Source organism: Sceloporus occidentalis, unplaced genomic scaffold (assembly GCF_023333645.1).
Source record: "Sceloporus occidentalis isolate IW3139 unplaced genomic scaffold, rSceOcc1.0.p SCAF_8, whole genome shotgun sequence".
Lineage (NCBI taxonomy): Eukaryota > Metazoa > Chordata > Lepidosauria > Squamata > Phrynosomatidae > Sceloporus > Sceloporus occidentalis.
The window spans coordinates 2,142,447-2,169,876 of NW_028316988.1; the positions used below are offsets into that span (position 1 = coordinate 2,142,447).

Genomic DNA, 27,430 nt, shown 5'->3' on the forward strand with positions numbered 1-27,430 from the left:
AGAAAAACTTCTCCCCATCCACTTTCTTCAAGCCATGCACACGTAAGAACAAGTTACCTACATACTGGGAATAACCAGGGCACTTTGGATGGATACCTGATCATCAGCAAACGTAACAAAGGCAAAAGCTCTGAAAGGTTTGGGGATGAAGACATCGACCACTTCTCCATACTGCGAAAAAAACTGACGGAGCTCATCTGCAGTCATGTCTTCGGTGCATCGCCCAACAAACACCTTCCTGCTACGCATAGGTTCATCTGGACTTTGCTGGTGCCAATGCGGAACAAAAGACTTGTATTAATACCCCTATTCATCTAGCTGTTTGTAATAACCAATACTCTAGGGACAAGGTTGCATAGAGAAACACATAACTGCTAAGGAACAAATAGGATTTTAAAACCACGCAGGTGTTAACTAACTACAGAAACCACACATTAATTCGGGAACTGTGTCTTCTGAAGCTTAAGGCTGCAATCCAATGATGTTTCTCTCCCTCCTGCTGCAGCCCTCTAGAATGTCAAAAACCTGCTCCTGAGGGTTTCTCAGACTGTTGCATGCTTAGGGAAGAGGGAATTGCTTATTGTGACAGAAGCAGTAGTACACCACGGGATCCGGGCCTAGCCTTGTACCATAACACAGAATTAGACACAAATTAGTAAACCAGCCTTTGAACACCCCAGAGATATCAGTCTGTGGCTATGTCATGGTAATACAGAACAGAATTTGTATCATACTCTGGGTATGTACTTTCTGCCCCACACTTTTATGTATTGGGAGAATTGGATAATAAAGAGGGCAATGTAGTTCATGCTCCCAGACAATCAAACAACTATTTTGCCTGAAATCCTATAGTCATTTCTTCCAGAGCTCTATTTATTCCATTAAGGGATTGGACAGGACCTAAAGAGCTGCTTCAGCGTTTTCCTCTTTACCAGCAACCCATAACCATGTGGCATCACTGTCTGCTTTTCAAAGTTCTCACCATTTCAAAATGCCATGAGGCATTAGGATCTCATACTGTACAAGATCATAAACAAGGCATTTTCCAGCTGCAGGGAAGCTAATTTTCTGGGGAACTAAATGACTAGAGCTTGGCTTTACATGCTTACAAAGCCTTGGAAAAGCTATGTAGAGTACCTTAGAATTTGGGAGTTTGCAGTCACACCATCTTCCGTCTATCATGTGGCGCTGGGACATGACCTTTACCTGGGTTTCATAATCCGTAAACCTTACAAAACCAAACCCCTTTGAGTGGCCAGTTTTGATGTCTTTCTTAACCTAGAGTTAAAAGAAAGTAGATTAAACTCCACATTACTGTCACATAGATCGATTTCCAAAACCAAGTAGCACTAACATTTTGCAATTTTAAAAGTCAGTGTATTTGTTTCTTTATAAATAGAAAAAAATTAAGATTTTAGTGTAGATGTGAACTATATAAACTCTTTTAAAATTCTGCAAGCCAGACTTGCTCAGGAAAGGTAATACTGACTCCCCAAACATGCTCAAGCATGCTTAGCTTGTTGTTGTTATGGGCCTTCTAGTCAACTCCAATTTAGGGTGACCTTATCATAGGGCTTCCTCGGCAAGACTGGTTTAAACTTTTGTCACTATTTTCTTTGTAATGTCTGCCTAATTAAGTCCCATTAAATGGCAATTATTCCTTCTTTCAAATTAAATGCAAACAAGAGTAGGACAGGACAGAGAAACAGAGTCCTGTTTCACTGCTTCAACCGGATGACCAGGAATAAATTCAAAGTGTTACTAAAGAAAGATCACAGTGTGTAAGATTATAAATGTAACCCAGGCCTGTTACAGACTGCCAAAATAAAGCTGCTTCGGGTCTCTTTGGAGGTATGCTGTTTAAATGATGCATGCATCCTAAGAATCCGGAAGCTGCACCAAAGCTGCACTCCAGTGCTTAGGAATGGAGTGTGGCTTTGGCGTGACCTCCGGACTCTTAGGACCCACGCATCATTTAAATAGCATATCTCCAAAGAGACCCGAAGCAGCTTTATTCTCGCAGTCTGTAACAGGCCCCAGAAACACAGAAAGGGAAGACGGGTACCTGCACCATGAGAACCTCTCCAAATGTGCTGAAATATTCCTTCAGATCTTGTTCTGTTGTCTTCCATGGAAGACCCAATACTATCAGATCAGAGGTTTTCTGCACGGCTCGTTTCACTTTGACAGCTGAAGAGGCATCTGTTTCATCCATTTTCCTCTTGTTGTCTAAAGAGAGGCAACTATCAGCACTGATGGTACTTTACAAAAATGTGGCAAATACCACCATTCATTGGAATGGACAAATGCACAGGAACACCTCAAAGCTATGCAGAGTCCAGTTCTGTGTTCCCTGTGGAACTCATCCAGAGCTAAATGTGTACAAGCCTGAAGCCTAACGGCAGAAATACATCCCACCGTGATTCAAGGCACTTGCTTCTGAGAAACTACTTAAGACTGCAGGCTGGTATGGATTAAAAATACTGTGATATTACCTACTGTTAACAACCCCAAATATGTCAACATAGTTTACTAGGAGACCATTTGGACTAGAGCTTTTAGGATACTAGCACCCATGCTGTGGAATTTTTATAAGCTGTCAACATCTGGTTAATGAATATTTCAATATATATATATCCAGAGGCTTAAAACCACTGGTCACAGCCAGGGATGGGAATCATATGGCTTTGGAGGACTTCCACAGAACCAACATCCTACTCTCAATAAGCTAAAAAAAATGCAATTCTTGACTAGAAAATCAATTCTAGGAAATATAGTTTGGGGTCTAATTGTTCTCTCCTGGAAACTGCGGAAACCTCAACACTTGGAACATCACCTCTGGATTTGGCAAAATGGAAGCGCAGCCTATATGGGGTTGGGAAAACCAAAACAGGCCCTCTGCCCCTCTCCCTTGTGCTTACCTGTCAAGGCAAAAGGAAAATTCTCCAAGTATATATGTATACACCCATCAATCAAGAAACCATGATTTAAAAAGAAACAGGAAGAAGACTGAAGAAAGAAAAAGACCCGAGAACACACCTTTGGGATAATTAACAACATATACTAGATTTCCCCAGCCATTATCTGGTGCGTGAAGAATTCCTTCCACTAATCGGACGCCTCTCATACATTGGGACACAGGGTTTCTGTAGCGCAGGCCACATGCTCCTGGGAACTGAGCAGTCACTGTGGAGAGCAACACAGTTCCATCATCTTCTGACGGGATCTCAATCGGTTCCTCATTCTCATCTTCAGTAACCCGGATGTACTCCGACATCTCCGCCGTGATGTTGCTAAAGAATGGAAAGAGAGAATGTGAGCAAAACTTATAAACCACACTGACAGATTTGTATTGTGATATTATCTAGTTACTGTATATCTTAAGAATCCTCAGCATACTCCAGTGAATGTTAATCCTGCACATAGAGACACATCCAGGCAGCAGATAAGAAAGAATCCTAACTCAGAGGGAGAACAAATACTTCGTCTACAGAGGTCCAACTACCTGGCAACCCTTATTCTGACTGTTTCTGCCAAGGAGGGAGAACCAAACGACTTTTCTTCTGATTCATAGCTGGGGCCCAGCTTAACTCACCGATGTTATTGTGGGGGTGAGATACCTTCCAATAGCCTTTCTTTCTATGCTGAACAGCAGAGATCACAAGGTGCTTCTATTCACTCAATGGTAGGAAATATAAACAAACCCTCTGCAGTGTATGCACCCAAATATGCATATTCAGGGACTTGCTAGAAAGCCAGCAGCTGCGCTGGCAATTCGACATATGAGATTTCTCCATTCACGCTAAAATAAAGCTGCTTTGGATCACTTTGGAAGTATACTGTTTAAATGATGATACGTCCTAAGAGTCCAAAAGCTACACCAAAGCTGTGCTCTGGTCTTTAGGACTGGATCGTGGCTCTGGCGCGGCTTCCGGACTCTTAGGGCGCATGCATCATTTAAACAGCGTACCTCCAAAGTGACCCGAAGCAACTTTATTTTGGCAGGTCTGTATGGGGCCAAAGTTAAAACATAAAATGGTAGTAGGGACAACTTACCCTACAACTACAACCACATATACTGTGAATGGGCAAGTCACCTGTTGACGTATGGCTACCCCATCAATTTCATAGTGTTCTCTTAGGCAAGGTACTCTGGAGAGGTAGCTTAGCCAGTTCCTTCTTCTGAAATACAGCCCATAGCACCCAGCATTCATTGCAGTGTTCAACTGCCAACTTTCTTCCCCTTGTCTCAGCAGATACTTTTAATAAGACCATATAAACATGTTATGAGCCAGCGTGGTTCATAGGTTTGAGTCTAAGACCTTAACTCTGGAAATTGAGGTTCAATTCCTGACTCGGTTGTGGAAACCCACTGGGTTACTTTGGATGAGCCATTCAGACCCAGAAAACCACTCTGAGAGAGGGTACCATAGGTCGGAAACAACCTGAAGGCACACAACAACAACCACCATGCTATGAAATGAACAAATAAGCATAAAAGCCACAAAACAAAGAGTAAAGCAAGATGCTGTTTATGGATAAATTAATAAAGAAAGATCCAAGAGGATGGAGACATCAAGGGATGACTTCCATGACCAATGGCACAATGCTAATGATAGACGCCATCCAGGCAGACCTGCAGTGGGATCCACTGGGAGAAATGGCCTAATGAATCTCTATGAATTGTAGTGACAGTATCCATGGTTTGGGACACTGCGGTGACATGCGCCTTGGTTGCATCCTGGCTGAGTCCTGAAATGCACTTCCACATGGGTCTGCCTCTGAACCGTGCTCAGAAACTTCAACCAGTGAAAAGAGCTTCAGGCAGATTACTAAAATGTGGACCGGTTGCAGGGAGTACACAACTCCTCTGACAACAAAGCTTCACTGGCTGCTCCGGGCAACTGTCCAACATTCAAAGCACTAAATAAAGATCTGGAACTCAAGATGTCTTCAAAGGATGTGCTCTTGGCTTCCTATCAGGCTTTGCACAGAGTAACCCAGTGGGTTTCCAAGGCTGAGTGAGGATCTGGTCTCTCAGAGTCCTAGTCACAAAAGCAGAGAGTTGTAAGAGCCATCTAGGCCAACCCCCTTCTGCCATGCAGGAACTCACAGTCAAAGCAGCCCTGACAGATGGCCATCCAGCCTCTGTTTAAAGGCCTCCAAAGAAGGAGACTCCGTCACCCTCCGACGGAGCATCTTAGTCAGGAAGTTCCTCCTATGTTGGAATCTCTTTACCTGCAGTTTGAATCTGTTGGTCCAAGTCCTAATCTCTGGAGCTTAACTCTCCATCATGTCTGCACCCACTTGGAAAAGCACAAAAACTGACTCTTTCTCTTCCTAAAGGACTATATATGATAGATAGTTAGTTAGTCATGGTGCTACCCATAAATAATAATAATAATAATAATAATAATGTTTATTTATATACCGCTTTTCCAAATTAGATCAAAGCAGTGTACAACAGGAAGTACAATACAAAGTAAAAAAGCAAACAAACAAACATAACAGGCCTCTCTCTCCCTCAAGATGGTGGTCGGAAGGAGGATGGCACTGTCACAACGGCCGTTGATGGAAACAGTCATGGATACAAACCCAGTTCATCAAAGTCTGTGCTCAACAAGGTGATAGTTCTGAAGCTGCAATAAAACTAATGTTGTCTGCTGTAGTAGACTAACACAGAGACAGACAACCAACTTTCCCCGTGACGAAATACACTGTAATGTTGATTATTATACAGTGGTCCACTTTTGATGGAGTTAGGGGTGAAAGACCCCTACAACAGTGGAACGCACTCCCTCAATGGAGTGTAGTGGAGTCTCCTTCCTTGGAGGTCTTTAAGCAGAGGCTGGATGGCCATCTGTCAATGGGGATGCTTTGATTGGAAGTTCCTGCATGGCAGAAGAAGGGGGTTGGACTGGATCAGGGCCCTTGCGGTCTCTTCCAACTCTATGATTCTATGAATGTGGAAGTACTGCTAATAATAATAAAGGCCTGTTACAGACTGCCCAAATAAAGGTATGCTATTTAAATGACACATGGGTCCTAAGAGTCCAAAGGTTGCGCCAAAGCCACACTCCACTCCTCAAGACCTGAGTGCGGCTTTGGTGCAGCTTCCGGACTCTTAGGACCCATGCATCACTTAAACAGCATGCCTCCAAAGAGACCCAAAACAGCTTTATTTTGGCAGTCTGTCACAGGCCAAAAAACACTATTCCTTTTACCTTTCGGAACAGCTCTCTAGGCATCCCTAGGTCCTCCGGCGCAACTCTATGGCCAACATCTGCCAGAGGTTGGTTGCAGAACTGAGCTGGATGGAGGGCCTACAAACGAATCGCGCTACAAACAAGTACAAGAAGTGGTTTTGTTCCATACAAACACAAACAGACACGGAAGATTTGCTCAAGACCAGGGATAGGCAACCTTTTTGAGCCGGGGGCTGGGTTGCTGTCCCTCAGACAAAAAATAAATAATTAAATATTTTTTTTAAAAAAAAAATTAAATAAATAAATAAGTAAACTGGGGCAAATGTAGGACAACATTTTCAAACGGTGGACACTTTTTTTAAAAAAAGCAGAGGACACGCAAAAAATTTGCTGATTTTTTAAAAAATATTAATATAAATGCATGTTTCTGAGGCGTCTATAGACAGTTGCCCCCCTTGCCCCCTCGCAAGAGAGGCCAAAGGCCCCGGTGGCAATCGGCAGCAGGACCGGGCTGGGGCCGGTCCCAAGGCCTCGCCGGGCTGCATCCGGCCCACGGGCCGCAGGTTGCCTACCCCTGCTCTAGACCCAGTCATAATAATAGTAATAATAATAGTTTTTGTGGGCTTTTCAGGCTCTGTGGACGCGTTCTAGAAGAGTTTATTCCTGACGTTTCGCCAGCATCTGTGTCTGGCATAGAAGAGAATCATCATCATCATCATGATTACCATCATCACAAATAAGGTTTTCCTTCTATGCCGTCTCTCCAGCAGAATCCATGCAGTAAAACAGAATAGGAAAACACATCCCTTCGATCCCTTTTCTTTTAATGGCAGATTGAAATGGTGCCTCTCTTGGAAGAATCTGCATGTCATAGGAAGCTAGGTTTCTATAGAAGACACTTCCCCCTTTATTCCAACTGCACTTAAACAAACAAGCAAACAAACACGGAAGAATCGTTTGCGTTATACGTTTTACGAAACGCGGTCAGGATGCATTGCGTCGCGTCAGGTTTAAGGTTATACAATATGACAACAGAATGCGACGTTTGTGCGATCGTTAATTTTGCAAACCACTTTGATCTTCTTGGAAAGGCAGTGTATAAATAATATTTATCATCATCATCATCATAATAAATACTAATAAATAATAATCATCATCACAATCGTTATTGTGATTGTTTTTAGATACTGTTTTAATTGTTTTTATCTTGATGCATTTTTCACTTAAACTTTTATGCCACTTTGATCAAAAATTGGAAAAGCAGGATATAAATAAACTATTTATTATTATTATTATTATTATCATTATGTTTTACATTAAGTTTAAGCTTTTCGATCTGTATAAAGATTAATGATAATAATAATAATGATGGCGGTGCCTCTGGTCTAAAACGTCAATATCAAAGCTCACAATTTGGGATGTATATCACTATTATTAAAGGAACCTATGCCTTCCTTTTTAAGGAGCCTTTCCAGGCCATGAAGAGCGGAATCTCTGCTTCCTTTTAACTCTTACGTCGTTTAACTGTATTTTAAGCGGAAGAACTGAGGATTTTGGAAGACATGTTTTTAGTCTTTGTAAGCCGCCTCGATTGCGTCTTGGAGAAAGGCGGCATGCAAATACATTACCATTATTACCATTATTACTATTATTACTATTATTATTATTAACCTTTATTTCTGAAGCGCTGTAAATTCCCATACAATCTTTTTAACGATTGCTATTATTGATTACTATTATTATTATTATGGCGCAATAACATCCAGCCTCGCAAAACCAAGGCTGCCCTTTGGGCCCTTCTTCGGGGGCTCTGCTGGCTGTTCTTCCCCTCCGGGGCCTGTCTTCTTCCCAGCCCTCCTCCTCGCGGCGGCTCCCATGGCCTTCCTTCGGCGCTAAGGCTAGGCCTCAATCCCCTCCCGAGGCCTACTCGCCCTCCTCGGCTTCCAACGGCTCCCGGCCCCTCGTTCCGGCCCGGATCCCCGGCTCACCGGTGGCGCGAGGCCAGCAAAGGAGGCTCAAGAACCGGCGACAGTCTCCCGGGAAACGCGAAATGCGGGAAGAAACCGCGGGCGCTGCTTCCTTCTCCTGCCGACAAAATGGCGGCGCCCTCCTTCCTCTCGAAGCGTCGGGATGAAGACGCGCTCGTGGAGCGAACCACCTTGACCTCGATTTAGGGGGGTTTCCTCAGGCTAAGCGACCAATTGTTTTAAATTAATTAGGAACAACACCATATAAGGACAGGGTTGTAATAAAGATGTGTTTATAAACTCATCTGCGTTTTTTATTCGCGGGCTTCTTTGGTGTTTTTTTATCTACAAAGCGCTCGATGTGTGTAAGCCTACCCTCCCTTGTTCCAAAATGGTATGGTCCCCTGGGCGCCGCAGTGCGCATGCGCGGGAAGGAGTGCGAGCTAAGGAACAAGGCGGAGTCCCCCGAGGGCCCCGAAATGGTATGGCCCGCTAGGCGCTGTAGTGCGCATGCGGGTGAGCTAAGGAATAAGGCGGGCGGAGTCCCCAGGGCCCAAAGTGGTATGGTCCGCTGTGCCGTAGTGCGCATGCGCGGGAAGGAGGCTGAACTAAGGAATAAGGCGGAGCTCCTTCCCCGAGCGCAAAGCGTTGAATGGGTTCGGCCGCTGCTGCGCATGCGCAGTATGGGAGGGGGCGCTGGGCGTGGAAAGCGGGGAAAAAACGAAGCGGAGGTGCGCTGTTCGCGCATGCGCGGTGTGGGAGGGGGCGCTGGGGAAGAAGAACGGGGAAAACCGTTTCTCTGCGAAGCTAAGGTTCGCTGGCGCGCGTGCGCAGTGTTAAAAAATGGCCCTCTCAGTCAGGACCAAGTTGTTGAACAATGAGGGATTAATGTTACACGCAATTCCTTATGAAAATAGGATTCTACTTCCATTCTTTAGTAAAACCACCGACTCAGTTTCAAGTCCTAATGTTTACCCCTGAGGTAAACATAGTGTTTTATGACCATATATCAAAACCCCACACTTTCAAGGAAAAAAAATATAGTTTCCCAGTTAGATAACAAAACAAATAAAACTATAATACAGGAAAAATAAACAATGCAATAGGGAGCAGCGAGTTAAAATTGCAACTGGGTTTTTTTTGTCAAATAGTAACAAATTAGTAAATATTCTGAGGTATTTTTCCTCATTTGCTTTGACACTAATATCCCACAATTTCAGGGGGAAAAAATACATAAGTTTCCCAGATAAATAAAACTATAGAACAGGAAAAATAATGCAATAGGAAGCAGCGAGTTAAAATTGCAACGGTTTGTTCGCCAAATATTATTACAGTATTATTATTAACCTTTGTTTATATAGCGCTGTAAATTTACACAGCGCTGTGCAAACAGTCTTTTTAATTAGACGGTTAATAGCAACAAACAGTAAATGGTGAATGCTTGGGAATTCTGGAAACTAGTTTTTGTGAGACATTGCGCCTTCTCTGTCAGAGAGCTCTGGTGCCACGACAAACTACAACTCCCAGGATTCCCTAGCATTGAGCCAGGGCAGTTAAAGCAGTCTCAAACTGGGCTAGTTCTACAGTGTGTTTTGGACCTATATTATAATAACTACTAAGGGGAGGAGTGTGGCCCTATAATTGTAACTGATTACTTTTCTCTGCGTGTGAGTGCGACTCAACTATGGAAAAAGTAGTTGGTGTCGGTACGCCCCAAATAGTAAAAGATCTCAAAACTCTGTTTTCTCCAAAGCCCAATTTCACATACTATTTGTCACCTCTGGTTAGGAAAATGGTAGTATCTCTAACCACATCTGAAATGAGAGGATAGTGAACTTCCAGCACACATGAAAGCCGTTCCCCTTGATGACAATAATGTGAGACTAAACATAAGACACCATTGAAATGCTGGGAGGACTTTAAAAAGTACCTCTCAAGTTCTCATTTATTGAACACTGCTGGCTCCATTGGGCAGAATGCGGCAGATTTTGGTGTCCTGGGTAGTAAAGTATTAGTATCTGAATTTATTATTATGGATTTGGAGGGAAGATTAACTGTGAGCAAGTACTAGGGGTGCAATTTTCTCATTCAGATTTAGTACTTTGGATCAAAACTTTGGGGTGCCCTTTACATTGGTTCCTGATCTTCCCAGACCAACAAAATGACCCGAGGCTGGGTCTTGGCTTTGAAAAGTTAGGAAGAACTGGCATTTTAAAGATGAAATCTCATTACTGAAACATCTCTCCTGCTTTTCTTTGTATAGGAAATGTGGCTGAAGCGAACTGTATCTCATGAAGATGATAAGAGAACGTCTAAAAGACAAGCAACCATTTGTAAAGGACGGTTTTGGCCAGGTAACTTTTGTCTGTTTTGACTACTTTCAGTACGTAATTCCAGTCCGTCAAAGGAGTAGCAAAACAAATTAGTGGTTAATATGGAAGCTATTATGTTTATTAATATTAATTAATATTATGTTATTAATATTATATTCATATACACTTGTCCCTCCATATTCGCTAGGGTTAGGGGCACAAGAGCCCTGTGAATATGTAAAAACAGCAAGTAACGAAAACGCCATGTTTTTACATGGAAGGACATCTCTCTAGGAATCTCTGGGTCCTCCAGCGCAACTCTGTGGTCGACATCCGACAGACACTGACCATAGAGTTGCTCTGGAGGAGCTACAAAGGCCTGGTAGAGTATCCTCTCTAGGAATCTCTAGGTCTTTCAGTGCAACTTTTAGTTAAAGTTGACCATAGAGTTGAAATCCAAAGCATCTGGAGGACCAAAGTCTGGGGTACACTGATTTAGAGAGTGCTCCTTGGGGTATAAACAAAAGCAATACTTGTAGTCAACAAATGTGCTCAGCTAAGTGCACCCACCAGCACAGTGCACAATATACTCCAAAATAATGATTTGTTGCCCCAGATTAAGTGTGCCGAAGTGGGCAAGTAAACATAGTGCAGTGATGAGCTTCTGGCCCCCATAAAGGTCACACAGGAGTGGCAAAGGAGCACTAATGGGCATCGAAACACAGCTTCCTGCTAAAGATGTTAGCCACAGGTAGCTCTCAACATGACTGTTTGACTTTCAGGCCAGTCTTGATTTTGATCCTGTGTAGCGTTCGCCAGGTTTAAAAACAGCAATGAGGGACAATTGAAATTAATGACATGCAGGGCTGACGGTCAGAAAGCAGATGTTCACAACTTTGTGTTCTGCCTAAATATCAAATGAAAGTATTGATTTCTGCTGACATAATTGCATGTGTTTCTCTGTAAAATTAACACATTGTCCACATTCATAACTTACATAACGCACATATTTCTATCTTCAGGGAAGGCCGAAACCCAAAATACAGGATTTGAGGGCATCTGGTTCAGTCTGTATAGAAGGAAAAGCTTTCTATCCTTCAAACTGGAGACATCCCTTTTAATAAGAGACACCTACAAAGGACTCATGTTTCCTCTGGTGAAAGGTAAGTGCATATTCTGTCCTGGAAGCACTCGCTTATCCATTCAGCTTTTAGGATGTGCAGCACAAGCAGTGATGCCTGCTGGAATTTTGTAAGTTCTTTGGTACTGTTCTCCTTTGCTTCATCCTTTGGATCTTTTGTTACATGACCCTAAGTTTTAAAGGTAAAGGTATTCCCCTTTGACAAGGTTGTCCAACAGTAGGGTGTAGTGTTCATCTCCTTTACTAACCCGAACAGCCAGTGTTGTCAAAGACGACTCTGTGATTGTGTGGCCAGAATGACTGCACAGAACGCTGTTCCTTTCCCACTAAAGTGGTACCTATTTATCTGCTTTCACATGCTTTCGAACTGCTACTTTTACCATCGACTTATTCGCGGTTCATATCAAAATCCATAATTTTGGGGCCCAACACTTGACCATGAGGTTGACTTAGAGTTGAGTATATAAGGTAAGTGTAAAGTGCCTAGAGCCAGCCAACTTATTTAACTAAAAGTGAAAACACAGTGGAAATAATGCAGTTTGAGACCACCTTCACTGCCCTGGCTCACTGCTAGGGAATTTGAGGAACTGTAGTTTTGTGAGACATTTAGCTTTCTCTGTCGGAGAGCTCTGGCGCTACAAGAAACTACAGTTCTCAGAAGTCCCTAGCCCTGAGTCATAAACGGGATTATTTCTGCAGTGTGTTTTGACCCTAAATGATGCCAGAAATGTGGCTTGTATCTCTCCCCTTGCCTGGCAGTAAAAACATGGTCACAATAATCTAAAGAGCTAACAATTTGTTGCCTTTTCCTAATGTTGTAAATCAGATGCCTCAGGTGGCTGCTTTGCTCTGCTTAATGGTAAGGACAGCCCTGGGCGCTTTAACCCAAGTGAACAACATGCCCACAGGAGTCTATGTAGGCGAGGGGCACACAGCAGCAGCTCTTGCTGGGTCTGTTGGAAATATACTATCTTCTTCAGCCATTAGCTCCCTCAACACAGCAAGATCTGAGCAGCTAAAAGATCCCAGTCCAAATAACACAGAGGAACTGGCAATTACCGCCGCAGGAGGCGACTGTGGAGCCGCTACAGTGCAGCTGTTTTCTCATTAAAGCCAGAAAATCATTGGCGCTCTGGGACTGGCAGCAGCATCCACGGAGAGGCCAGGAGTAAATGTCTTTTAGCCTTCTCTGGAAGGGGCAAAAAGGGGGTGAGGGGGAGATTATTTTGTTGAAACTATCTAACTGTTTTTTTGTGGGTTTTTCTGGCTATGTGGCCATGTTCTAGAAGAGTGTTCTCTTATAGAACATGGCCACTTAGCCTGAAAAACCCACAAAGAACTATGGATGCCGGCCATGAAAGCCTTCAACTGGTATTTAGCTGGAGATTAGTGGAGAATTTTGAAATGGTTTGGTCCAAAAGAGGCATTGAGGTATTATTATTTTTTCTCTTATGGGAGACCGTTATTCATGGAGGAGCACTGAGGAGGAGCCGCTGCCAAAATCATTTAGGTACAGTGTGGTAAGGCTGCATAAATAGTTGGTTAGTGTACATCAATGATGGCGAACCTTTTCGAGGCCGAGTGCCCAAACTGCAACCCAAAACCCACTTGTTTATTGCAAAGTGCCATGTCCCTCTGGCTTTCTAGTAACAAACTCTGGCAAACTCTGTGCTGGGATGATGGCACATGTGCCCACAGAGAGGGCTCTGAGTGCCACCTCTGGCATGCGTCCCATAGGTTTGCCATCACTGGTGTAGATATGCAAATCTAACCACCGCTGCCATCCCATATACCAATGGTACTCAAACATTTTACCCTTAGGATCCCCAGGTATGTTCAGCTGTTTGTGGGGGAACTCTTTGAATCCAGGCCATTCATGCAACCTGTCCTGAGCAAAGGGGCCAAAGCAGAGATTTTATTCTGTCAATCAATCCCTGTTTATTTCCACCTCCCCCCCCCCCAAAAAAAAAACAACAACCTTGGACTCAATGTAGTTTACAGTTAAAGAGAAAAGACAAGTAAAACCACTTGTAGTTAAAAACATTTTTTAAAAAGCGAGATCAAAACAGTATTAAGCTGACTGTAGAATTAAAACAATTTAAGACATTGAAAGTATGGAATAAAACAAATGAGTTTCAGAAGCACTTAAACCAGCCTCCCACGATATCTTGCTTTACAGATGTGTTGGGACTCCAGTTCCCATCATTTCCAGTGGTCACTAACTCCAGCTGGAGCAGGGAGTCTCATGATACATTCAAAGAAAACGTGTTTCATTTGGCAGAAAGTTTGTCGCTCGGACTACAATCACAGATCCTTATGAGAGATAGAATTTGCTAAATACATCTTATTTTATTTAGCTTGTGCATAATAACTTCCTACCATCATAAAATGCTCCCTGCATTGGGAGACTGCATGAGAACAGCCTCTGGATAAGGTTATACCTAGTCGATTAAGATGCCTATGAAAAGAGAGCACCTTTCCCTTTTCAGAATTAACCTACATGGTCATAGCAGTGCTCACACTGGCGATTTTACTACACAAGGCTAAAAAGCAGGGTTTTAACAGGACAAAAGTGTCTTTGGCTAATACTTTCACATGACATCGTGTACATTCTGCTGCTGCGACCATGGATCGACAAAGCTCTATCATGGAGAAAAGTGTGATAAGAAATAATGCCCAATGGTTATACTTCCATTCTTAAACCAGTGCAATTGTAGCAGGAGTGCAGGCTTTTGTGATAACGTCTTGAGTTAACAAAAAGTCCATGATACCTATGACAGCTGCAATCCTTTTTAATATACCCAGCAGCCACCTATACTGATCATGGCCTTTTTGCCTTAGAACCATGTCCGTAATTCTCCCCAAGTTAGATATTCCTGTTTATTAAACCATTGTTTCACATCCCTCTGTGCAGCTATTGCAAAGAGGTAATTTCAGTTTCTGTCTTAGAATCAAATTACAGAAACTGTTCTTGTTTTGTTCTGTCTCTGTAATGTGATGATAGCCTTATCGTCTTAGAACTTTTCACTCTCCCCAAATAAAGTATAACAGAGCTGCGAAGATGCTTGGATCCATTCAAAGAGCAAGCCTGACCCCTGGGGGGGAATTGATTGGATGTGACTAGCTAGGATTGGAGATGAGCATTCACACAGCAGGGGAAATCCTTCCTGGGGAAGCTGCCCTTCTTGGCTGGGACTCCAACAAGGCTAATATCAGCTTCAGACCTAGTCAGCCAGGTCCAATGGCCCACATACCTTCCAACTGTCCCAACTTGGCAGAGACAATCCCAATTAATCCTCTGTGGTCCCACTTTTTCTGCTACTTTTAAAACATCCCAGTTTCTTTCTACTGCTCCCACATTCCTCCCATTGTCCTCAGTTTACTTCCATAGTCGCAAACAGTTCAATGGGCAAAAGATTCTGCACTAACACACAATAGCAGGGCTACATGATAATGTTACAGAGCAAGTTCCTAATAATATGTATAACATGATTTCACGATTAATTTCACAATGTTGGGTAGCCAGGCCTGGCCTCTAATGTGAGGTTGCTTTGATTTCAACTCATAGCGAGGGCTAGATCCACTGACCTCACTCTGAATGGAGGGAGATACTTAGATGTTTACATTGGCATGGAGATGATATTTGGAAGTTGAGATATGCCCTACTGGCCCTTCATAATCAGGATGAAATTAGGGCAAAAACCCAGAGTAGATTCACCACTCCACTGACTTTTTCACACCTTCAACATGTATTGGCACAGTCCTTAATGTCACTGGGTTAGGTGGAGCATCCCTCCTACCTGGGGGCTTGTAGTCCAGTGTTGGACACTTGGCGCATATTGTAGATGGTGAGCTGAAGCTGAGACTGAATGGGTTGCATGTAAGTCCTCTGAGTGCGCTCATGCCAGAGGCAATGCTGGAAGCAAGGACTTCCTGATTCATAGCTCAGCCTCTTTGCCATTACATTACTCCAACCCTTATCAAAAATGCACCATGCTTTCTCTGAGCTTTCTCCAATAGGTGTCATGTCCTTAATGCATGCCAGTCAAGGTGATAATTCCTGGCATTTGACTCAGCTAGGGTTTCCCCCCCAATTCTATCTATAAAAAGGATGTTTCACGTAGCCACGCTGTACCGCCCTTTGCTAGTCTGTTTTATGTCTCATCCTTGGGTTGTCTGGGGAAATTTATTAGTGCTTCCTGGAAGCCTCACCCCTCGCTTCAACCTGGAAACGATGAGGGCTTCTGGAAGGAATAGGGCTAATGTTTTTGCTTTGGAGTCAACAAGAAGCCTTGCATAGGGGCACCGTGGAATTTCATTGCAGTTTTTAATATAGGGCAGGGGGAATCCAAAACCATTCTAAACCTAATCCAGCTAAGCTTCTGAACATATTAAAAACTATGCTCTGTTGTTTTCAGTTGGTGGCTCAGAGAAATCAACCACATGTTGTTGCTATTAGTATTTGCTTAGAGGTTTTTACAGTACCCTCAGTGTAAATATTGCTTTATAGAGGTTCACAATCAAAGAAGATAAATCCTTTCCCAAGGAGATTGCATTGGAAAGACGAGTGCATGACAGCATGTGTTCCCCTCCTTTTCTCTGTGGCTGTATCATAGCACCACCATGCCACCTTGAATGCACAAAATCTTGTTTGATTTTGGAAGCTACGGAGATTTGGATGACCACCACATTATGACAGAGATAGGCTCAGTCAGCATTTCTCTCTACTCACTCCCTTCCTCATCCCCCCTGCCACACTTTTCAAATGTTTAGATGGAAAATACAACATTTGCCTGCCTAGAAACCCGGTGGAGAAATAAATCTTCCAGGTGTTGTTGGGTAGGAAAGCTCTGGCACCTACTGGCTCAAGAAGATACTGCATTGACACATCTATTTTAATTAGCTGATATTAATTAGCCAATTTTTAAAAAGCAAAACAGTCCTGAGGTACACAACCTTAGGTCCCCTTGATAAGCTATATAGGTATCACAGCTTGGCACTATGGTGGATATGCACACATACAGAGAGAGGCAGGGTTTATTTTACTTACAATGTGAGTTGCAGATTGACTGAATGCACATCAAGACCACTCTCCATTTGTAACACAGCTACCATTATTTTATAACACTTCCCTAACCCAATGGTACATTGGGGAGGGGATATTTATACAGTTGTGGGAGTGGGATAGAATGTAATAGCATCCAGAAAGATGCAAATCTTTCCCTTGCCCTAATTTTTCAAAGGGCTGCAGATCTTTACAGTGATCAGCCGGTATTGATGTGTGAAAGCAATAAATCTGCTTACCAAAAAGCAGTTTCTAGGGTTCAATACTCTCCCCGAGAAGCTTCCTTTTGCTAGACATCCAGCAGCAAGGGCTCTTGTATTTATACATGTAGTGTACAATGAAACCATTGTCTTTGTTCATTCCTCTGCTAATGGGTTGGAACTTGTGAATATAATTACTTATATCCAGAATTTTTTTCTTTCTAGCCTTCCCTTATAATTTCCTAACTGAAAGAGTACAAAAACTATATCAATTACCCCCAACATTGACTATGCTGGTCATGGTTGCCCAGAGAAGCCATTTGGCAATAGCTGGAAGTCCATTCAGTTTCTCAGGGGTCCCAAAATCCCATCACAGATACATAGGATTCTCATTTTGGACATGAGAGGGCAGTGTTACCCGTTTTATGATCTACCACTGGAAGAAATTGCTTTTGTGTGGTTGGCATTGTGGAAGGAATGTGATTTGTGCTCTTTCCTATCTATATAGTGAAACCAGAATGCCAGTCTCCCATTGCAAAAGGTGAATCACAGACCAATCCCCATGGACTTTCTTTTGCAGAAAAGAAAGACGATTCCTATAGTTATGAAAGCAGATTTAGGGGGTTGCTGCTTCACTGAGAGCTTCATAATAAGTTTTAATGTTCACCCTGGGAACTATAAAACATAAAGGATGAGCATTTCTAGATTTGAAAAAGCCCTTGATTGGCATTTTTATTATCTCTAAAAGCTACATGGCTTTAACACAACCAACCTGTGCATTTGTCTTTTTCCTTTTCTTTTCTCTTTGCATTTTTTAAAAATGAGAAAACAATTTTGCTGCTTTAAGCTTTGCCCACAGCTAATCGTGTTTTAATATGTGTGCGAAGATCTTCCCAGATTTTCTTTAATGTCCTAATATTAGACAAAGTAATTGCTGGGGGACAACAGAGGACACTGAAATGTATGAAAGAGAGGTATGTTAAGGAGGTTGAGTGGCAAGAAAAATTGCCCAACTTTGTTGTTATCATTATTTGCCACCATACTGCCTTTGACTTATGGCGACCCCATGAAAGAGAGACTACAAAGAGACCCTGTTGTTAATAATCCTGCTCACCATAAATCAGAGTCAATTTGAAGGTGCCAAACAATAATTAAGATAGGTATATAACTAGATAGACAACTACACAGCTCAGACCCTGAATGTAATTCCTTAGTTCCACACAAAACCAAGAGATGGAGATGTTCACAAATAGTCCTCTTTCGCACCAATGTGCTGGGAGGCACATGTTCCCCTCCGAGTTCTGTGTCGGAAGTAAATGTCCATCTATTTAGCCTTTTTCATGTGGTTCCTTTAATCCCCCAGATTGGATTACAGAGCCCTTTTACAGTTTCAGTTTTACAAAGCAAAAACCTTCCTTTAATGTTGGCATTTTCGGAGAAAAAAGGCTTCAATCAAAACATGTGTGGCTGGGTCCCCCCCCTTTTCCTTCTTTTTACATTAGCCAGATGTGACATGTGGGAAAAGGAACAAGCTAAAATGTGGCGTCCAGGTCCTGTCACAGTGACGAGACAAGAATGCAGAAACTTATATAAGCTTTTGTTTTAGCCACTACTGTTTATTATAGTTATTTAGGTCTGAGAACCTTGTTTGAATTAGTTTTTGTCTGGTCCATAAACTTCCCCAAAATCTGCAAATTCCTTCATTGATGTAGAAAATGTTGTAGATGATGATGACTGATGGATTGAGCACTTGCTAGACAGATATCCTGCCTTCCCTCCATTTTGGGACTCAAGGGGGTTTATAGCCATTTTTAAAAACAGATAAAAATTCACTGTATACAACAGTTATAAGTCATTAAACTATCAACTGATTTAAACGGTTTAAAAACATAAACCATTAAAAACAATAAATTTAAAAATCCAGTGCATTGTATAAGCCATTTTTATCTTATAAAGCCAATTCTCAAAGTCAAAAAGATCTTCACCCTTCTCTGGAAAGATAGTAAGGAGGCGTCAGTCTAATTTCTCCAGGAATGGAGTTCCAGAGCTTTCTTGGACTGAGTTAAAAAGGAATAATAGATATGGTTGCCATCTGCATATTGATGGCATCCAAAACTCTGGACAACCACTCAGTGGTTTTATATATATGTTAAATATCATGGGGCACAGAACCTAACCCTGAGGGACCCACAGATCCAAAGGTTCAAGGAGGAGACCCCCAGCACCACTTTCTGGGTTTGCCCCTCCAGGAAGGACCAAAGCCATTGTAAAACAGTGCCACCAAGTACCATCCCAGAAGAATACCTTGGTCAATAGTATCAGAAATGCCAAAGAGGTCCAGCAGAACTGACAGGAACCCACTCCTCTGTCCATTTCCTAGCATAGTTTGTCCACCAAAGCAACCAAAGCGGTCTCTGTCTCCGTTGTAAAGATTGCTAATCACTCCTACAAAACAATGTTTTTACGGGAGATATCTGCACCTCTCAGTTGGTAAATCTGACTGATCTCCTCGACCCAAAGTGGGACCGTGAGCATATATTATAACTGCCCATACCAGGAGCCCCTGCAGTATATATGCATGTATTGGGCGTCCCTAAAATAAACAGGCTCTCCTTCCACACAATTTGCAAGGAAATTATAGAGATGGGTAGGATTTATGCACCAGACCAGAATCTTATCCCCTCTTTTGTGTGTCATTTCTCTCTATGACAGCTATGTAAAAATCTTGGGACTCGCTCTATTTTCTGTATTGTTTCAAAAGCAGAAGAAAGAGAGAGTTTTTTCCTGCCTTCCTGGGGCCTTTTGTGGTTTCAGGGTGGAAAGGGAATTGAAAATAAAAGTGACACCAATCTCTGTTGGGTCCTCATCTTGTCCAGTCTCCTTTACATCCACTCTTCCCTTTCTGTTTTATTTCCTTGAAGTCAGGCCTCCCCAGAGGAGGGGGAGACGGCAGAGTTTTGTGGCACTTGGGAAAGGGGAATAAGAAGGAGGCTTGGAAGCCAAAGCAAAAGAGAATTGCAGCTGCAACGTTACAAATAAGAAGCTAATCAAAGTCAGCCCGGGCGGGTATTGCTTTCATCTCCCATCTTCAAAGCGGCACAAACAAATATTGATTGTGTGCCACGCAACAGCCTCAGTGCCAGGGCTGGTGACAACCCCCCTGTCCTTTTTACGGCATCCACTCCCTGCTCATTTCCCCCACAGACGCTCCCTAATACTATTACTCCCCACTGAAGATTTTTATTATTATCAGTATTGTACAGCATTGTCAGTGCTGTAGATGGTGTTTCACAGAATAACATGAGAGGAGAGGCAAGATAAAGGAGGGAAAGAAGCATTCTGCCATCCAAACATTGGCATATGGGGAGATGGGGAGAGAAAGCAGAGGGGAGGACAGCAACCGAAAGAAGGGAGAGGGGACGAATGGAAGAAGCAAGGATTACAATCGACAGACAATACACAAACACACTTGTGTGGTTTTGTGTGGGTTTTTCGGGCCATGTGGCCATGTTCTGGAAGAGTTTATTCCTGACGTTTCGCCTGCATGTGTGGCTAGCATCTTTTGCCTGCATCTGTGGATGCCAGCCAGAGATACAGGCGAAACATCAGGAATAAACTCTTCTAGAACATGGCCACATAGCCCGAAAAAGCCCACAAAAAACTATGGATGCTGGCCATGAAAGCCTTCGACTTCACACTTGTGTGGCTTGGTCTGAGTTCAGGGTTTTAGTTCTTAATTTTCTTTGGTATGTTGGGCTGGAGTTCAGTGTTAGTTGCATGGTTGCAGTATGTGTGACAGCCTTAATCTTGCCAAGTGACCTTATTTGCCAGTGTCAACAGTAGCTGCTGCAGCCTTTCCCTGACCAAGGTCAGCTGGCCACAAAAGCCTCGAAAGGCCTGCTCCATGCAACGGAAGATTGGATCCATGTGCAGGCTTTTTTCTAATGAGGAAAAACTGCAATGGAAGATATATTGGCGGGAGGCTTGGTGGAGTGGGAGAATCAGAAACAGGCGCAAGGTTGTTTGGAGCCGAGGGACGAAAAGCACGTTGGATGGACATAAGGATGCTCACACAGAAGGAAGACGGTGCAAAGAACAAACATCCCATCTTTTCCATTTTTAACTCCCCTCGCCAATGCACAACAAGGGACCAATTAGGCCATAATACCCCAGGAAAACCACAGCGTTGGTCTCTCTCGATCATGGACAGTAGCAGGAAACTGGCAGATTGGAACCAAATGGAGGCCTGACTCAAAACAGATGCAGCCGGTTGTGTTATGAGCAAAGAGACCAAAGAACAGAAGAAGGAAGGGGATTTTAAAAGGCTGACATTTGGCTTTGACGTATCCACTGAAAAGGGGGCAGGATGAGGAAGAGTATGGCAGCAGCCTGTCAAAGACAAAGCTTGGAAGCGGTTGTAATTAGTTAATTTCCCCCAATAACCAAGATATAACTGCAATTCGTTGCAGTGCTGACTGAACAAAGGACATTTTTATTCAGTGAGAGGCAACTGTGAGGGGTTTGCAATTACTTACCTTTAGTTACTAGGTTGTAACCTCACCAAATAATGGAATATGATGACCATCCCATGGTTCAAGTACTGGTTTTGTATTATGCCTCGTACTGCTACATTGTGCGCTGTTGTGTTTGTTCAGGCAAGGATGAAGTGAACAGATGATATGTACCTTTTGTGCCACTCTGATGGCTTTTTTGCAAAGTAATAAAATGCAAATATTTTAGTTAACTTCTGAAAAAGAGAAAGTAAATGTCACTTGTCTTAAAAGTAACAATAACAGTAAATATATAAGAGTCTTGGAAATCCCAACAGCCAGTTCACTATAAGCTCAGCCTGAGGTTTCCCATATCTGAGACCCTGGCCACCGAACCACAGTGGTTCACAGCAGACGTCAGAAATGTCTGTCTCGCAAAGATTCCAGTGCTGGGACCAGTATCTCTGTGTCATAAAGTATCTCATGAAGGCCATGGGTAAGCCCTGTAATTTAGAGACATGGCAGAATATCAATAAAGCTATTAGAGAAGGGAGGATACTGTCTAGCCCAGAAACTCATTCCTGGTCTTTTATACTTCCACCACCAGCCAACTGAGATGGTAGTTCAGGAAGAATCTAAAGGAAGCAATTAAGGTGGCCACCTGTCCCCAAAGACGTGCAAAGCCGATGGCCCCCAGTATTTGTTGAAATCTACATTTAAAAGTGCTATTCTTTTTCCACTTGGTGAATCCAAGCTGGTACCTTTTAGCCAACTTTCCATTTATTTTATTTTATCTCTCTCTATTCTCCCAGCATAGGACCCAAGGCAGCTTACAGTAAATTAAAACAAAGTACAGCATACTTTCTAACTGTCCTAATTTGTCAGGGACAGCCCCAAGTAACCCTCTGTTGTCTCATTTTTTCAGGTGCTTTTCATGCTATGGCGAGGGAAGATAGGAGCTGCGATCTGAAGACATATATGGAATGCCACATTGCCCACTCTTGGGCTAGACCATGTACAGGCGGAAGTGCCAATGGCCAGACGCCATATGAGGCAAGTTTGGTTTTCCTACATTTCTATGTGAAATGCCCTGCTTTGCATGAACAGTTTTCCCTGAGTCAGTCCCCAGCGTCTCCAAATAGATCTTCTGCCAGTCATAGTAGGCAGTCTTGAATTAGACATATCCTCCCGTCGTTCCAATTTGGAAGAGTTAGTTCCAGTTAATCCTCCCTTGCCCCACTTGTTCAGCTGCTTTTAAAATGTCCAGGTTTCTCTCACTTTCCTTCTTTGTCCTCAGCTTACTTCAGTTCCTACAAATTTCATTCAAAGTACACAAGTAGTTTACACTCAGTTGTCTCACCAAGGGGAAGATAGAGAAAAGGAAGCAGCAGAATCTTTCCCTTCCAAGTAGGCTCAGGCAAAACAGGCTTTTGCCAAAAGCTGCAGCCTCTCCTAGCTTGTCTGTTCTTCTAATAACTTCTGCCATACTGACCATACTCAGATGTCGCTTGGCCATACTTATAGTCTTTTAGTATTTTAGATAGTCTAGAACTAAACAGCATAGGCCTTTAAAGGCTATAAGCAGCACTTTTTAACCTTCGTCTACATGGGCAAGAACTTTTTTGTAAGGAAAATTGTGAATGTATGTATCTGCTGGCACCACATGGTACAGCTGACTCCTTTCCGGTGAAGCTGGAAGCTGTCATGTCTGTGATACATCTTTCTCAGTGGAATGGGAGGGAAGATGAAAGAAAAGTTAGTTGGGAGGCAAAGTGAAGCAAGGCACACAAACAATGTACACAGAGAAATGACTCCCTTCTGCACATGGGAGAGGTGGAATGTGAGGAAAACACAACCCTAAAGCTACCACTGAGCAGATTGCCAGAGACCTTGTCATCACCCTCGTGTTTTACAACTGTATTTGATCCTCCTGGGGTGGGAGGGTTAAGTCTCAGGCATGTTTTAGATTAAGCCACTTGGGATGGGGTGTTGACAGGGATTGATGGTGCACACTGCAGTTTCTTGTTAGCCTGACCTCCCAGGCACAGTTCTGACGGGAAGAACGCTTTTGCCATTTGACTACCTGAAAAATAAGGTGCTTAAAATTTTCTCCCTTCCCTCGTATCTCTGAGAGGGCATCTACATTATTGCTACAGGTATGGGAAAGGCAGTAGCTTGTCTCTTTTTTCTTGTACAACGTGAGAATGAGTCAGAGGCTTTTCAAGACAGAGTGGTTGTGTGGGTAAAGTTTTATATGTCTTTTCCAGAGAGACTAATCTTTTTTTAACCTAAAAAAGAAAAGCTGGGCTCAATTGCAAGAGGGTAGTTGGGCACGAGGTGGCAAGTCCCCAGGCCCTCTTTCCATACCCATTTCCTTTCTTGGTCATGGGACACACTCAGGCTTTAACTTTAGCTTGTGGAAGGGAGACTTCTGCTGTTACTTGGCAGATGTTCAGTGGGCCCTACACATTCCTTGGGGTTAGGGGCACAGGACCCCTGTGAAAGTGGGGAAAATGCAAATTAAAAAACAAACAAACCACTTTTTCTTTTCACCTGAGAGAACACCTCTCAAGTCATCTCTAGGTCCTCCAGCACAACTCTGTGGTCAACATTGGCCCTAGAATCACACTGGAGGATCTACAAATGCCCAGAGAAGTGTTATCTCCAGGCATCTCTAGGTCTTCCTGCACAACCCTATGGTCAACCTCCAGCAGAATTGCGTTGGAGAACCTAGAGATTCCTAGAGAGAACATAATAATCAAATCCGCAAAGGTCAAAGCCATAAATGTCAAGGGCCAACTGTAATTTGCATTTCTATATAGCTCAAGACAAGCAATATTGTAGTGGAGTCAGGACTCACGGGGTCAAAGAGCTGGGACTTTGGTTTATCAGAGATGATGATGAAATCTGTCAGCCTTCTTTCTTGCAATCCTTACAGTAACTGCAATCCTTACAGTAACTGCAGTCAAAGACACCCATTTCCCAACAATATATATTGATGTGAGTTACTCTGTGTTAATGCAAAGTATTGTGGCATGGCTTGGTCATGAGAGGGTCATTAAGACTTAGTTTTACAAAAGACCTGCTCATGATGGAGAAAGGAAAAATCTATTAGCGCTGCCTGGTTCTGCGGTCTTTCCTTGGGGCATAGCTATGAACACAACCCTCAGTTCACCTCACCACATTGATCAGGGAAAAGAACATCTTGCCTATCGCTCTTAAGCATGGAAACTTTCTGAGTAGCAGGTGTTATCACTGAAAGGGATCCAGCAATTCCTCTTGACAGACAGACAAACTTTTGCTGGGATGGTTGTGTGAGGAATCGGAGAAAGCAGGCTTTTGAGGACCCTGCTAAAATAAGGCAGGGCATCTTCAGGGGACAGCAAAACCAGGGTTGGAGGGAAGGAGGGGGCACTGAGGATGACAGCTGGCTAATTCATTCTCCATGTTCATTTTTTCTCTTTGGAGCAAAGACACATCACATCTGCTAAAAATGTGTCTTTTGTACTTTGGGGAGCGGGGAGACCTAGGTGGTGGGTTGGGTGTGTGTGCCAGATTTCTAATAGATATCTCTGCACATGTATATGGCTGTGCATTCCCTGAGCCTCTCATAAATGATTTTGTAGAAAGGAGGAAACTGTGTAGGATTATCTTTCCAAGGGAGAGAGAAACTGTTCATATTTCCATGATGGCAACCTCACAGGACTTTCAGTGGGGCCTTGCATGTGCCTATGGTCTTGCCAGCAGGCTTTACCCCACAAGCCCACTCCTCAGTGAGAAAGTATAATTGGGACAGAAGTGAATTCCACTCAGTTCAGGGGGAAATACATCTTTCCCCCCCCCCGCTTTGGTTCCTGAAAACATGCTATTATTAATTAAAGAGCACAAATACTTGGAGGGGGGTTTGTGCCCGCCTTTCATTCTCTGGCCTCCGCCGCGCGTGTCTCTCCCTTCGTCTCCTCTTGCTAAATTTTTCAGTGTTTTTAACATCAGACTGATGTTAGGTATAATTACCAACTTTGCACCAAAATTATATTTGACATGGCTTGTGTGGGGAAATTAGAGCATTTCAGAGGCCGCAAATTCACCTGGGAAGATGAGCCAAGTAAAGACAAGGCGGCACAGAGTGGAAGTAATTTGAATATTACATGTGCCCTCCTGAAAATGCCAAAATCATTTAAATTGCTAGAAAGGATATTTTCCCTAATTAACCGTGTGTGCCGGAGGGTTCATAACAGCCGCGTCGGAGAGATGGAGGGTGGACCAGCCGAGCAGAGATGGCGCACACACCGCAGGGGGCAGCGGCAGGGTCCTGGCTGCGGTGGGGGGCGCAGGGGCACCCCCTCCTGCAAAACGATGGCGGGTTAATTGGCAACCCTGCAGCTGTTTGTTCTTCCAAACAGACACTCAGTTCTGCAGGGAACATGTCACGCTTCTAGCACTGTAGACTCAGAGGCCTGGAAAAAGATGGAGAGGCTATCTGATCCGTCCCAGCCACCCGCTGCTGTGTGGAGCCAGAGTAGGGACAAGTGACAATTCTGTCTTGGGTGTCTTTGGCTTTGTTTTGTTTTGAGAATAATGACTAAAACATGAGATTTAAGCACAAAATTGAAACAGTTAGAATGTGGCAGAGAGAAAAAACTGATTTCCCCATCCAGTCAACTGGCTTTGAGTGCTTAGCATTTAAAAGTCTGGATAAACATCCTTATGAATCTAACTGTGCTTATTGTGCTGAATAATGGTGGTATGTAGAATTCAAATGATACAGCTGTGTTAGTCTGTAGAATCTGTATGTGGAGAGATCTTGTGGCACCTTTGAGACTCACTGAAAGAAAGGAGTTGGCAGCATCAGCTTTCCTAGACTTTAGTCTACTTCCTCAGATGCTAGGACAACTCATGCTGCCAATGTCTTTCTTTTATAGTCTCAGAGGTGCTACAAGATCTCTCTACGTAACAGTAGTCTGTAGAGTAATTTAACTTTCCTAAGGCTACAGCCTTTAGTAAGGAACAAAAATATTGAAATATCAAAAATGTCAAAGCCAAGCCTGTTAGGAGTGTAGCTTTAAATCAGCAGAGGAGCAGAAATGTCTTTCAGTGAGTCTCAAAGGTGCCAAATGTATGTGCGTGACATGTACTAGGGTTAGAAAGGGGCGTCCTTTCCGGATGCCCCCAACCCTAGTATGTGCCGAGCACGTACAAAATGGCGGTGCCCATTCTACATGGGTGCCGCCATCTTGACATAATGGATGCTTAGCGTCCACACGTCGCGGCACAGTAATGATGCTGCAAGTGTGCCTTTGGCACCTTGTGGCGTCATTACAGCACCTCAAAAAGAAGCTGCTTTTTGTGGATTCTTTTTGCTGCGTGGAGGAGTCGTGCGGTTTGGCCGCTGAGGCTCCTCTGTGCAGCAAATGAGGGCGCTTTACAAACCACCATTTTGGGTGGTCTGGAAAGTGCCTATGCTTCCCTAAGAACTGAGACTGACTCCAAAAACAACAAACACCTAGTTTACAGTCTAAAACCAAAGTTTACTAATGGCTTTAATCTATATATACATAAAAGGCTATATCCTAATGGTGCTAGTGAATAGTTCAGGCAAAAAGATATCTTTATCTTGGCATCTTTTCAAAGAAAGTTGAGAGAGGAGGAAGCCAAGAGGGAAGTACTGACCAATCTGGCCCAAGGGGCAAAATCTCTGTCGCTAAACCTATTGCTGCTACTGCCATCTCCTGTGACTTGTAAATACTGCCAGGCTTTCTGTAGGCTTCCCTGCCTGTGGCTGTGTAAAAACCGCACTAGGCCTCTGCAATCTCTCTAATGCGAGGGCTTCCACCTGCGACGAGCTCCATCTCCCCTCCTGCCATCACAGCTCCTGTGGTTTTTAAGCTTCGTTACATATTCATCTTTCTAATGCAATTATTAGCTTGTGGGGAAGGGAAAAAAATTAATAAAGATGCTCTGATTAGCTCCTTACAACATTATTGTCAGCAGCGTTTTCTGTTTTCTGGTGTTTTTTTAAGGGCCTTGTTAAATAGGTTCAAGCAGATCA

The 27,430-nt window shown here is 43.3% G+C and overlaps 1 protein-coding gene and 1 long non-coding RNA gene across 6 annotated transcripts in view; one reads left to right on the top strand and one right to left on the bottom strand.

The window, feature by feature from the left end:
* Positions 1 to 8,336, bottom strand: part of TARDBP (TAR DNA binding protein) — a 23,388-nt gene extending 15,052 nt beyond the window's left edge. For 4 of the 5 annotated variants that reach the window (XR_016282065.1, XR_016282066.1, XR_016282067.1 and 1 more), the window contains exons 1-5: positions 8,195 to 8,336; positions 3,040 to 3,293; positions 2,066 to 2,229; positions 1,138 to 1,278; positions 97 to 267 (exon numbers count right to left, since the gene is read on the bottom strand). Coding sequence is in view for 2 of the 5 variants with exons in the window: in XM_089534164.1 (XP_089390290.1) it covers positions 97 to 267; positions 1,138 to 1,278; positions 2,066 to 2,229; positions 3,040 to 3,277 (714 nt within the window). In the remaining 3 variants the exon portion in view is untranslated. The remainder of the gene's footprint in view (positions 1 to 96; positions 268 to 1,137; positions 1,279 to 2,065; positions 2,230 to 3,039; positions 3,294 to 8,194) is intronic. The other variant, XM_089534165.1, reaches the window with a different exon arrangement.
* A 595-nt stretch (positions 8,337 to 8,931) lies between these two features.
* On the top strand, positions 8,932 to 22,378 carry LOC149307653 (uncharacterized). Its single transcript, XR_016282198.1, has 4 exons — positions 8,932 to 8,985; positions 10,437 to 10,527; positions 11,508 to 11,648; positions 22,307 to 22,378. It is a non-coding gene; the product is annotated as an uncharacterized LOC149307653 (long non-coding RNA).
* The last annotated feature ends 5,052 nt before the right edge of the window (positions 22,379 to 27,430 follow it).